The sequence below is a fragment of the Nematolebias whitei genome, chromosome 15 (assembly GCF_014905685.2).
Source record: "Nematolebias whitei isolate Nwh7 chromosome 15, NemWhi1, whole genome shotgun sequence".
In the NCBI taxonomy this organism is placed as follows: Eukaryota; Metazoa; Chordata; class Actinopteri; order Cyprinodontiformes; family Rivulidae; genus Nematolebias; species Nematolebias whitei.
In genome coordinates, this window is record NC_056512.1 from 34664728 (window position 1) to 34678531 (window position 13804).

The following is a 13804-nucleotide window of genomic DNA, read 5'->3' on the forward strand; positions in this document are numbered from 1 at the left end:
ATATCACATTGATATTTTCCTTTTAATATAAAAGTACGGAATCCAAGAGAGACCTTGTTTAAAAATTGAAAGTAATTATTTCACTATTGTGAGAATTTGAAGCTTGTTTTCTCAAGAGAACAGATTAGTTTAGTTATTTCACCCCAGATAAGCTTTTTGTAACAAGCAAAAATAGTTTAAAAATCACAATGATAGTAAATCATAGAGGCGCTTCTTCATCAGAAATTATGACAACCGATCCAAGCTGAAGAAGCCACATCAAGGAACAGCCATTATGGAACGAGATATAAGAGTTTCAGATAATTCCCTGGTGTCGTCACAGTGATACTGAATAATGATGAGCTGTTTCTTTTTTTTGCGCTATAATCATTAAGTTATCTGATCTCAAAATAAAATAATTCATTCAATACTTTGAGATTGAAGAATTAATAACAGGTATGGTCATTCTCAGATAATAGAATCAAAGATAATATCATAAAAATAGATTTCTAAACTTGTCTACTTTCTGCATCCATATAAAAATTTACAATAAGAGTCTAAACGACTGCAGGACTTTTCTCAGGGACTTTTTTCTTTTGTTAGTTTAATATGAAAAAACTCAAAGTGGCAGGTGAGAAATGTTCGCTGCACTTTGGACTTTGTGGTGATTTTCTGTATGTGGGTGAAAACGTTACCTCCATAAGTTATGCCAACTTTTTTTTTAATATATTTCTACTTCAAATCAAAATGAACAAATGCAGACAGATTCTGCTGTTTTAATGGTTTTTTTTTGGGTATTATTTCAATTTAATTCAAACGTCAAAATATAACAGGCACAAACTGTAGCCTTTTTCTCATTTTAAAGCTTTGACACATAAACATTATTTATTCCTTCCAGATGTACTGTATATTTTTTTTTTAATAATTGTTCTGTATTTAAGCAAATGTGTTCTGAAATAAACCTATAACGATCTGAAAGCTCAGTTTGGTTTCCGGACGTCTCCTTTCTTAGGTCTTGTGAGTCAAAAGAGTTCATTTCCTGATGTATGAGGCGAGGCCGAGCTGAAGGCAGAGGTCTCATTACCAACAAACCTATCACACTCTCCAACCACACAGCAGACACTGTGCACCTGCCTTTTTAAGAGCCCATTGACTCAAAACAAAAGCAAAAATCATCAAACTGGTTAAACTTACTGTAATCTCTGCAGTTTGATGAAACAGATGATTTTCTGCAGCCTGTGGAGAACAAGTCTACTGCACAGAGCAGCCTCCTAATGTGTTGTTACAGTGCAGCAGCAACATCTGGAAGTTAAATTCACTGTTTCTAGTTTTAATCATCTACACATCCTGCTCAAGTTTTCTTCCATTTACTATAATGTCACATTTCGACTTGATGACAACATGCTGACATGCAAACAAACACTCATGACTCTTTGAAGCTTTAAAAAAAAAAAAAAATCTTTTTGCATCGCTCACACATTCACTGTGACACTTTCCCTTCATATTTGACAGTTCGCAGAAGCCACTCATGAAAACACCCACGGAGTTGTATACTTGTAAACTGAGGAGGAAGTGGTAATGGGGGCCGCTGAAGGGGAGGGGAGGGGGGGGTTTGTCTGCAGCAGAATGCCTGACTCACTTTCCATCCCCAGACCTGGAGAGAATAATGTACTGTACTGGAGCTGTGAACGTGTATAAGGGCGAGTGTAAGGGTGGCTGTGAACCTTAGATTCATTTTCCCCTCAACCACATATATTTTGTTTAACTTGTATAAAAAAAACAATACTATCTAGACAATTACACTACAAAATTCAGCTAAATATGTCAGTAAATATATAAAACAGTTTGTTTGTGCTGTTCACTGTCGCCGGTGTTTGAATGCATGAGTCATTATTTTCCAGTACTGGTTGACCTGGGCGGTGCGCAGACAGTTTTCCAGAAAGGAGAAGAAGACGTTTCAACCGTGTGGTTGGGATTTACACCATATCACCATTAAACGCTGAACCTAATGTGGCTGTTACAGAGAAATGGTGTGGGATGGCAGTTTGCTACCAGCATACACATTAATTCATAAATGAAACCTATCATTTCCATGTATAAAACTTGCTTTTGTTGCCACAAACTAATCTATCGATTCAGGTTTCCTTCAAAATAAGGCTTCTATTTTGTCTGTTATTCTTCTCCTGCAGTTAGGTGGTGTGCAAAGCCTGACAGTACCTGCAAATGGTCCACAGCTAAATGCTGTCCCCTTGTGTTCGGCTCTTGATCACAAGAGAACCAATAGCTGAAATATGAGCATTGGAGCTGAGTTTATTTAACTGATCTTTAAAAATATAAATAGTTAAATTAAAGATTTAGCATTCCTTGAAGGAAAGCAAATAGCCCATCACCTTTCATGCCAGAATATTAGACCAAGATAATCCTACGTTGAGAAATGACAGTGTTGTAGTTGTTTTGATCAAAAACAAATAAGCATTATAATCAAGCTATACTATCATATCTCTCATGATCTGTTCAAAGCAACTCAAAGTCAGTGTTGTGAATGACACCAACATTCAAATTGAGCTCAGCTCACAAGACATTTTGCTAACCAAGAGACGGCATTGATTCTAAATAGTTAATAATGTTTTGAACAAACACCTGCACTCAGAACATGTGTTGGGGATCAGTCTCAGCCAGGGGCTGAGTTGAAGGGGTGGCCGGGGTGGCACTTGGTACCTGATTGGCCACCCCAGGTGACACCCCCTAAAGATTTACAAGTGGTGTGGGGTTCACATGTGGCATTAAAAGATGGACAATTGCAAAAAAAACGAGTAAATATTTGTCAAGCAGCTGTATTATCTGGTGTAAAGGGAACCTGTCAGCGTGAAATGTGTGAAGGAAAAAAACATTTACTTTTCTGAACCACTGAATAATATAAAACAACAATTGTGTGTAATAGTGGATAGTAATGACATGAAACAACTAGAAAAGTTCCTTGAGAAACTTTGACAGGGACTGCCACTTGTCAGCCATTTTAAATTTCTGATTTGACTGTACTATATGTTGGTAATCTCACCACACCAAATCTAAGATCAGTATGCCTAAAAACAGCTGAGTTATAATAATTTGAGTTCAGCCTTGGTGGTCATCTTGGATTTTTTTATTGAATTTGGAATCGGTTGGGCATCACTCTCAGCTACTATTACACTAAATTTCTGCTCAATATCTCTAATGTCTGATTAATAGTCTTTCCTTTTGGATTTTTGATTAGCAATCAAAGTATTTTTAGGAATCACTCTCAGCTACCACTACACCAACTTTCAGCTCAATAGCTCTAAAAACATCTGAGTTTTAGCTAATTGAAATTAGCTGTGGTTGCCATGTTGAATGTTTGGTTAGCATTCAGCATTTGTTGAAGATTGTTGTCGGCTACTATTATTCAAAGTTTCAGCTTTATGTGTCTAAAATTGTCTATCCATCCATCCATTATCTTTTACCCGCTTCTTCCTTTTCGGGTCACAGGGGTCACTGGTGCCCATGTCCAGCCGTCACTGTGCGAGAGGCGGGGTACACCCTGGACAGGTCTCCAGTCCATCACAGGGACACATAGAGACAAATGACACAAACAACCATTCAGTCTCTCACTCACACCTAGGGACACTTTAGTTACCAGTCAGCTTAACACGCATGTTTTGGGTTTGAGCGGGTTTTGCACAAGCTGTGGAAACAACAGTGGGAGCAAACCGACATGATTAGATTCCTATTATAAACAGACAGAGTAGGTGGAGGTAGCTGGGTACTTCTGCTGTCTGCATCTGATTTTCACATCCAGTTTGTTGAAATAGAAAGCTGTGGTGGAAGCAGCTAAGAAAGTGAGAGAGATGGGACTCTGTGAGTGAGGGTTTAAAGAAGAAAAGTTTTCAGATAAACCTTGCGTACCTTGGAAACTATTTATTTTGGCTTTGATGACTATACATGTTCCAGTGACATTATTGTTGTTAGAGATCTTGATCTCAGTGATGTAGGTCAGAAGATGTGATGCTGGATGTTGTCAGAAGAGGCACATGCGTTGTTTCATCTGGAAGACTCATTCTTCGACAGCACCTGATAGGGAGGGTCCCACTATGACTTCCTATTAGTGATTCTTCCCACCATTAACTTTTAACCTCTCACTTTCACTTTAAACTCGGGGTCTCAATCATGACTCAAAGTTAAAAGCATCGTCATCATTGGGTTTCCATTTAGCGCCACAGTAACGCTTTTTTATAGAAATGATACGTTTAATTAAGACATTTTTCATGTCAGCATTTGTGTCAAAGCAAATTCCGTAAGAAAATAAAATGTTTAAAAGTTTCCAGAGTATTTTTTTTAATGCACAAGGCAATCAACTGAAATTCAACTACCAAACAAGAAATGAACAAAACAATAAGTGTCTTTTAATTCAGGATATTTTCCACATGACTTGTAATTTCCTAATGTGTAATACAAAAAAAAAATACAAAAAAATTCCTCTATAAAAACAAGAGTTTCACAAAACCATGGCAAAAAGAAAGTTTTCTCCTGTGACTACCAGCCCTATTTTCCATTTAGTACATTTTTAGTTTGAAATTATTCAACAACCTGAGGAAAAAATAACTTTCCGGTGAGTCAGTAAAGATAAAAATAAAATCAGCATATGCACAGATTTTTGACACATAATGTCGTACATTCATTGAAAATTAGCTGTTGGTGAAGTTTTTTATATATAGTATTTGTGCTGCGAACATGATTGGTCCAAAAAATAAATACAAGATAAATATTTAAATGTACACAGTTTAACACACAAAGGAATAAATCAAGATTTGACAAAAAGAATCAGTGCAAATAAATCAATAATTCAAAGGATTATTACTGTTTTTTGCCAAAATCCTTGGCACTTTATGATGACATATTCTTGTAGCTGAAACACATTTTCACCAAGAAATAAAATTCAAACAATAAAGCAAGACTTGCTCATTTCTAAGCTTCATTATATTTCTGAAAAATGAATTTAGACAAGTATTTTGTTAAAAATAACAACTGAGAAACAGATTTGTAGTGATGACCTCAACCTCAAGGGAATTCTGGAATTAATACTTCCATTAATTAGTTAGGTTTGAGGGTAAATCTTCTCCTTTAGTTATCCAGATTTTTGTATTTCAAGAGTTTTTGACTCTGTTCCTCCTCCACCTTCTGACTATAGAAAGATAGTTTCATGATCTGCTGATCTAATAGTCCAAAACAAAAGAACATAAAAATATATTTAGTACCAGACAAACAATAAATAGTAAACCATCTTCTCGTCAGAGCAGGCTTGTTGTAGACAGGTTTCAGAAGTTCCCTGGACCATAGTAGGACACCCATTTGATGGGAACTATAATGGGGAACTATGACTGTGGCATAAAGATGATGTCCAGGTGAGTCATATTGTCACTGATGTTAATACAGCTTGTTGGTGCGTTGATGGTGACCTCCAGTTTCCCTCCTTCAGCCAGTCCTTTCACCTTACTGAGCTGTCCTGAGCTGTTTGTTTTGCCGTCGATCCGTCCCTCCACAAAAGCCTTGCCTTCGAACTCCAGCTTCACGGTGCGCTCCGAGGCCCGTGCATCTTCACACGAAGACAGCGTCACCCGAAGGCTCAGAAAATAGAATCCGTCCCTTTTAATTTCAAGTTGCTTGCCTTTCTCTGAAATCAGGTTTGGCATTGGATTTGATGCAACCCAGATAATGTTGTTGTCTTTCTCTGTAGGTGACAAAAAAAAACTAAAGTTAGTTGTGAAACTGCATTTCTGGACCAGTCTTTTAACACTGCTGCATTTCATACTTGCTGTGACAGCATTACCAGTAATCCAAAGAGTATGTATCATTGTTTTTAATAAAGAACAGCTGTCAAGTTATTTTGTTTTTGCTTTTTTTTTGTGTTGGATTTGGCATGTCCAGGATGACGAACAACCTGCATCAGCACATTCACACTAAGTCCAACAATCTGACTCATTTGGAAATTGTTCTTACAGTAGGAAAGTTTTACCTCTGGCACTGTAGCTGAGCATGATACCTTGTTCAGGGATTGTCTTTGCTGAGGGGTTGGGCTGTGAAAAGGAGACAAGAATGATTACTCTAGACCTATCAAATCCTGATGTGGTGACACACAGAAACAAGACAAAACACCTTAACTTGACAATCAAACTACCACATCCACTCTTCAAAAGAGTTCATCACAGATCTTGCGCTTTCTTGATTGAGAAAATGAAGAGAAAACAGTTTGGTTTAGTGGCATTTCCCCGAATGTGGCAATGACGTCACTGTGCTTCCTCCAAGAAGTGGTTAGAGCGACATAAGTAACTCAAAAAGAAATGGAAGCATTTAAAGCTGATCGTCAAGATCTGTAGGATTTACATTTATATAAAACTGGGATCACAAATAGATCAAAATGGGCAGTTTTGATCATTAGGTCCAAAAATGGGCAGTTTTGATCATTAGGTCCATGTTTATTCATATTACGGGAGTAAAATGCTCAACACTGTGAGGTCATTACTGCAAAAAATCTGAAATTGAAGTTATCTTACCAAAATAATATCAACTGGGGGATCATTGTTGCCACCTGGTTTTTCAACTCTAAGGCTTGAAGACTGGAATTAGAAACAGAACCATCAAATATAATACAAAGTCATGGAAGGAGCCTTTAGAAAAACATCTCAGAATAACTGTTTTACTAACTTTAAGAGCATAAAAACTATTCAGTTTTTCTAAATGCAAAAACAAATTACAGTAATGTTTCCATTAAAACAACAAGTCTTCATGTTTTAAGGTCATTCCCTTTAAAACTCTAAAACATGATGCATAATATTTCTAGTTTTGGTTTGTTTTTGTGCCACTTTGTGTCGTCTCCAGGAAACACCCTGATCTCAGATATATTAATTCTATAAAACTTTGGCTGTATGAGAATCATGCCAGGGGTCTGCAACCTGCTGCAGGCCACATGAACAGGTGTCTGTCTCACCAGCTGAGCTACTGTTGAAACCACATGAAAGAACAGAAGCACTGCACGTGTGTTTTAGTGTCTGAGCGTAGACATTTGCATGTTAACTCATTCAACGTAACAAAGCCAATGTACACCGCTTGTCATTATGACTTTTCAGTAGGCTACACTTTAACTTTGATTTATCAAGCTACTTCAAGAAGTCTCACCTGGACGTTTTGTCCCAATGTGAAGAAGTAGATGATGAACACAGCTTGGACTATGGAAATGAGGGTGATCCACATCAGCAGGATGTAGACCAAGGGATGCAGGCTGCGCGGCGGCATCGTCTGTCTGGTGGCAGGGTTCAGAGAGGTCTGAGTCTGAGGAGCGCAGGAAGACAGATGTTAATGATGACAGCACCAGCTCTGAGCTTCCTCTGCTGTGCACCCGAGCAGCGAGTGCTCGCTTCCTGAGCTCAGAGCCGAATACGACGAGGATGATGCTCTGACTGTGTTCTGCACTCAGAACGCGTAAAACAAAAAACTGACACAAACGGTGTTTTCCCTTTTTTAATGTGAAGCCAGACACAGCAGGCCCAGGTTTTGTCTGAGAATGGGGGCTGGCCCTGTCCTCCCACTCACCGCAAGAAACACAGATAATCACAAAAACAAGGAACAAAACTTCAGTACGAGAGGAGAAAAAAAAAGAAATCAATTTGACATGAAGTTGTCCCCATGAGTCATTCATGCCCATGTTCGCAATGAAACTAGGTACTGTAGGCAGAGGGTATTGTTTTGTAAAAATATGATTCACTTTAAATACTTTAAGCTAACGAAATATTGAGCCTTCGGGGTTTGTTAGAGCAGAAAAAAATATTTTAATAAATAAGCTCTATGAATATTAAAAGCGGCAGCACGGTGGCGCAACTGGTAGAGCTGCTGCCTCTCAGCGAGCAGGTCCCTGGTGCAAACCCCGGTCCTTTCTGGGTGGAGTTTGCATGTTCTCTCCGTGCATGCGTGGGTTTTCTCCGGGTACTCCGGTTTCCTCCCACAGTCCAAAAACATGCATGTTAGACTGATTGGTAACTCTAAATTGTCCCTAGGTGTGAGTGAGAGAGTGAATAGTTGTTTGTCTCGTTTGTCTCTATGTGGCCCTGTGATGGACTTGCGACCCGTCCAGGGTGAACCCCGCCCCTTGCACAGTGACTGCTGGACATGGGCACCAGCGACCCCCGTGACCCAAAATGGAATAAGCGGGTAAAGAAAATGGATGGATATCCATCCATCCATTTTCTTTACCCGCTTATTCCATTTTGTCCTGGATGACTGAGAATCCTCACCAGCATACAGGTATATCGTCCATCGCCTTTCATGTCAGACTTTTAGACTAAAATCATCTTATGATGAGAAATGAAGAAGTTGTGGTTGTTTTGGTCAAACCTTGAAAATATTAAAATGATGTCACCGTTTTAAAATGTAATGGCTTTGATTCTTCTATTGAAACTGGATATTTTTCCTGTGCTGATCTATTTACATAAAGTCACACACATTTTATGACTAAATCCATCCATCCCTTTTCTTTTTGCACTTTTCCTTTTACAGGACCCGGGGAGCTGGTGCCAGTCACCATCGGTCACTGTGAGAGAGGCGGGGGACATCCTGGACAGGTCTCAAGTCCATTACAGGGACACATTAAGAAAAACGAGACACCTGTTAACACTCCCACTCACACCTAGAGTCACCAATACCAACTAAGCTAACATGCGTGTTTTTGTCTGTGGGAGGAAACTGGACTTCTTGGAGAAAATCCATACATACAATGGGAAAACACGCAAAGTTTTATTCATTCAATCTTTATTTATACAGGTTAGTCTCATTGAGTCACGAGGACTCATTTACAAGAGAGACCTGTTTTAGACAAATAACATATAAAGTACAGACAACAATAAACTACAGTAAAAATACAATTAAAATAAAAGTAGTGTTATAAAACAATAAATCAAGGTGTCATAAAACAGGGTAAAATAATAAAAACAAAAACATATTTGCTTCGATGTTTCTATTGATTTTGTCAAATGTTTAAATTCCTCTAAATAAGTTGGACAGCTTCACTTCCTGTCTCAAAATGTTCCAGGTTCCAGGAGCAGAGTAGGAAAAGCCCTTTTTGCCTAGTTTAGTCTGCACTAAGGGAACGTTGAAGGTAATGAAACCCTGAGAGCGCATGTTGTAACTGCACTGACAACGTGACATGTGGGAGGAGATATAAGAAGGTAGCAGACCAAGGAGTGATTTATTGATAAAAAATGAACCAGTGTGAGAACCTACATGTAGATAATGATGACCAACTGACCAATGAGTACAGAGTGCAGTGATGGGTAAGGTAGTTACAACCAGTTATGAATCAGCGCACCATGACTGACAGCGTCCAACATCTGCAAGGTGGCCTGAAAAACCAGATCTGTCCCATAAGTAGCTTTTACTGCTGTTTCAAGCCAACCTCCTGTTGGAATCCCAAAAGTAGGCTTTTAACACATGCAAAGCGCACCCATCCAAAACAATCATTGTTACTTATATAAATTGTAAAAAGAGTGGGTCCTAAAACTGAGCCTTGTGGCACACCATTATTGACCATTAGGTAGCTAGATGAAGTACCGTTATGTCGAACACATTGCCTCCGTCCTGAGAGGTAGTTTGAGAACCAGCCAACAGTCTGATCTGAGAAGCCAACATCTGAGAGCTTATGGCATAAGATGTCATGATCTACAGCATCAAAGGCTTTGGACAGGTGTAAGTAAAGTGTCCAAAGTTTCAACAACATCATTAAAAACCTTTAGCGAAGCACTCGTTGTGCATGCTGTTTTGTTTCCTGAAGCCAGATTGGAGAGAAGATAAAATATTAAAAGAGTCCAAATACTTCTCGACTCGAGTATTCATCAGTGTTTCTAAAACCTTAGCTAAAATACAGAGTTTGGCGATTGGTTGACAATTGTTCAAAATAGTGGGGTCTCCTCTCTTCAATAATGGCAGCACAAAAAGCTTCTGGGACAGTATTATGTTGTATAGACAGATTAAAAATGTATGACACTGGTTCTGCTATAATTTGTGCAGCTATAGACTTAAGAAATAAGGAGAGAGGTCGTCAGGGCCTGCAGATTTTCTAGTATCCAGATCTTTTAACAGGAACATCACTGACAGAGGACGGTGGAAAAGAGAATACGGTTTACTGAGGTTTGACACGTTGGCGGAGTAGGCAACTTACCTTTAGACACATCAAGTGGAACTACAGTAGAGGCAACAAAATGTTTGTTGAAACAATTTAGCTTCTCCATCTCTCCACAAACTCCACCAGAAAGGCTGGAAGGTGAACCTGCAACCTTTTTGCTGTTATGCAAATGTTAGAAACAACTCAGCAAAAACTACCGGTAGAGCTCCACCATCATCAAACTAAATAGAAAACAAGCACATTTTTAGGTCTCGTAAATGAGTTTCCGAGGCTCAGTGGGATTAACCTGTATAAATAAAGGTTGAAGGAATGAATGCACAATCTGTTGTTGTTTACTTATTTGCACTTCTTGAAAGTACCCACCTGCACCACATTCTGGTTGTGGTCACTGGCTTCACTTTCTTAATCTGTTCTTTGCTTGTGGAAAGTTTGATACCAGAAAAACAGGATGGGCTCTGGTTCAGGTATGTGTCATCACTTCATAGATGACGTGGAACCAGTGGTGAGTGTTCTGCGATTTGAAAAAGGTGGTAAAATAATTAAATAACTTGAACATAGGGCATAGATTTGTTCCTGACAACTTATCGCCACAGAGGTTAAATAACTCCATGAGCACTGCAGATTCATAACTTGCTCTTGAATGAAACTAGAGGTTGTTTTACATGGGGGGTGGTGGGGGTGGTGGGGTGGTACATTTATGTGTGAGTCAGTGGTATTCAAGCATGCACACATTTAAAAACACAAGAAGTCCCTTGTGTTTATGAAAACGAAAAAGGAAATAAACCTGCCTCAGCAAAGTGTACAGATCTTACTTCTGCATTTCCAGTTGATGTAACATTAAAAAAAAAATCATTAACCTCAGTGGATCATAGTTTCACTTAAGAAACAGAGGGTGATAAAGAGAATGTGAATGTTTCAGAATAACATGAGTAAAATTACTGTAGTGGGTGAGAATGGACATCTTTAATTCAAATAAAGTTGGAAACAAGGACTCGTATCGGCCGTGGGAGATAACACCAACACACGCAGTATTTGTCAGTAAAGTACAAGTCAAAATTTGGAAACGCAGAAAGTACATTGCACTTCAGAACCGTGTATGGTATACACCAAAAATATAAAACCCAAAAGGGAATTTTTGCATTTGTGACCACTTCAGTTCGTTTTCTCAGAGTCAGCTGTTGAAGGTGTCTTCATCTGATTATGTGTGATGAATATTTACAGCCATCTAGAGGAAGGGATTCAGTAATGCAATAAGAAAAGGTGGTTGATTGTACAATCCTTTATGGTCTAGTAATCCTGAGGCAGCAGGTTCAAGCCCAGGAAGAACATCCAACGTAATTCCTGAGTTTGCTTGTTGCAACCGCTACAGAAAGAAGCATCTGAAAGAGAAGCATTGATTGTTTACACACAAAAACGTTTCCACCACACAGCAAAACATAAGCCCAGATTTACACAACCACACGTACTCATACTTTTTGCAAAACACTACACACATGCACACATTAGACATAGACCATATCATGACCTCACATCTTTACCATTTACTGTAGAAGCACTGGTTTTTCAAGTGACCAAAACTACTATGAACCAACTCCAATCAAATAACCACACATCCATCATATGCGCAAACACTTCTGCGATAATTGAAAACACACCAGTAAGACGACGTCGACACTATAGAAACGGCTGCAAGCAAGTTTATCATTAAACAGTCCACACATCCGATGTATAAACCCCCCTTTAACCCTGTGCTGCAAATTATAGTTTCTCATCCATCCCTTAATACAGAGTTTTGTTTGTTTTTCTCTCATTTGTGTTCTCATCCATACATTGATAAGACTAAGGGAAAACTTTTAAAACTGGGTAAAAGAAATAAGGAATGTAAAATGAAATGTAATGATTCATCTCAGCTGACAACAGACAAACTTTTCCTGCTTATGAAATGACCTGGACTGTTAGGACAGAAAAGAGCAGCAGCTCTGCTTTGTTATTTTCAGCAGGTGGCAGAATAACCCCAAGAGAAAATATGACAACAGACAAAACAAATCCAAACAACAACAACAACATTGTAACACATTCAGTAAAAAATGTCAACACGTTTGCAACACATGAGACAAAGTCATTTGTTTGTAAAAATATAAATACCTGCCTGAGCTGAACTTTTCTGACTGAGATTTCTCTTTGAGGAAGACAGAGCAAACAAACTGGTAAATCTTTACACTTACATATAGAACGTCATAAACAAGCAAACAAACAAACAAACAAACAAATAAATGAAAAAGCACTGGGTATGTTTTTCCTCTTGCACTAAAATTAAATTATTGACTAATATTAGGACCAGCTGATCGTGTTAAAAGTTTACCAGCTGGTTAACAGAAGAGTTTTATTTCTGACCAGACTCTTTTTTTGGGTCACGGGTGGGACAGATTCACGCCTCAGGAAATATCTGAGTGGACAGATGGGGTTGGAATGTCATGGGGGGGGGGGGGGGGGGTTATTGGTTATTGGACATGTGGTTTGCTGTCTGATCGATGCACATTGATTTGAAAGTTTACAGACAGCCCCCCACACCCCCAATGTCCGTTTCAGAGCCAGGGCTGCGTAAAGTTACCGGTTGGAAACCATGACCGGAAATGATGCATTCCTTGACAAAATAAATGTTCCATAACTTCGTTGGGAGGAGCTCACAGAGCACTCCAAAGTTCACTCAGTGTGGTTCGTGCATGTTTTTGTCTTATAGGTGTAAATATCTGGTCAGAGGACACCGGGACAGCAGGAAGGACAGCATGCCCCCACTCACACGTTCTTCGTGAGCTTTTTGAGTTGATACTTTGGCTCCTTCGGGCCTTTCTTCCCTCCCTGCTGTCCTGTATTGATGAGAAGCTCCACGGATCGCTGTGCGCACACTGCTGCTGTCAGACTTCACTTCTCCAGGACATGGACCGACAGACGCACTAAAACTTTCCCTTTCTTTAGCAAGCACTGACTCGGGCTGCAGGGAGGACCGGCTGCTGCTCAACTTGTCCTGAACTTTTCGCTCTGAGAAGATAAAGACATGCAGAAGTTGAACTCGAGCGGGACGCACTGTAACGCGCTGCCCCGGGACGCGGAGCTGCAGCTGCGCCTCGCGGACTCTGGAGGGGCCGGGGAAGGGAGGGAGAACGGAGCGGGGGGACAGTTTCTCCCCCAGACTCAGGAGGGGGGCCCGTTTTGCACCAAGAGGAAGATGCTTGTCGGTTTGGATGTAATATGTCTTTTTGTTGGTAAGATTTAACCCACTTTTCGTGAAACAGTGCCTCTGAACTTCTCACTGTGGGCGCACGCACCTTATGTCGTTTATTCTTCTTCTTCTTAGTTCATAATCAACCATTTTTTTAATACTTACCAAGCTACAGTAGGCTATTTGCTGCTCACATGTCAGTTTATTAGAAATAAAGTTGTTGTTTTTTCCACAAGTAATAGCGGAAAACCCGCACCAGGCGGGGGTTTGTTTGCGTGAATGTTAATGAAGCTGCAGAGCAGTTTTCCAGAAGTTCCGTGGAAAGTGTTCAAATGGCAGGAAAACTTCTCCTCACGTGGGGGGCGAGGAGGGAGGGCAGAGCATGAGGCGGGGCAGTGAGGAGGAGGGGGGGGGGGGGGGGG

General features: G+C 39.7%; 1 protein-coding gene across 1 annotated transcript in view; it reads left to right on the forward strand.

Moving 5' to 3' along the window:
- Positions 1 to 12847: 12847 nt before the first annotated feature.
- The window catches only part of ppap2d (phosphatidic acid phosphatase type 2D), a 17047-nt gene continuing 16090 nt past the window's right edge, over positions 12848 to 13804 (forward strand). Inside the window, exon 1 of the mRNA XM_037689078.1 lies at positions 12848 to 13425. Coding sequence (XP_037545006.1) covers positions 13218 to 13425 — 208 coding nt within the window. The 5' untranslated portion in view covers positions 12848 to 13217. The remainder of the gene's footprint in view (positions 13426 to 13804) is intronic.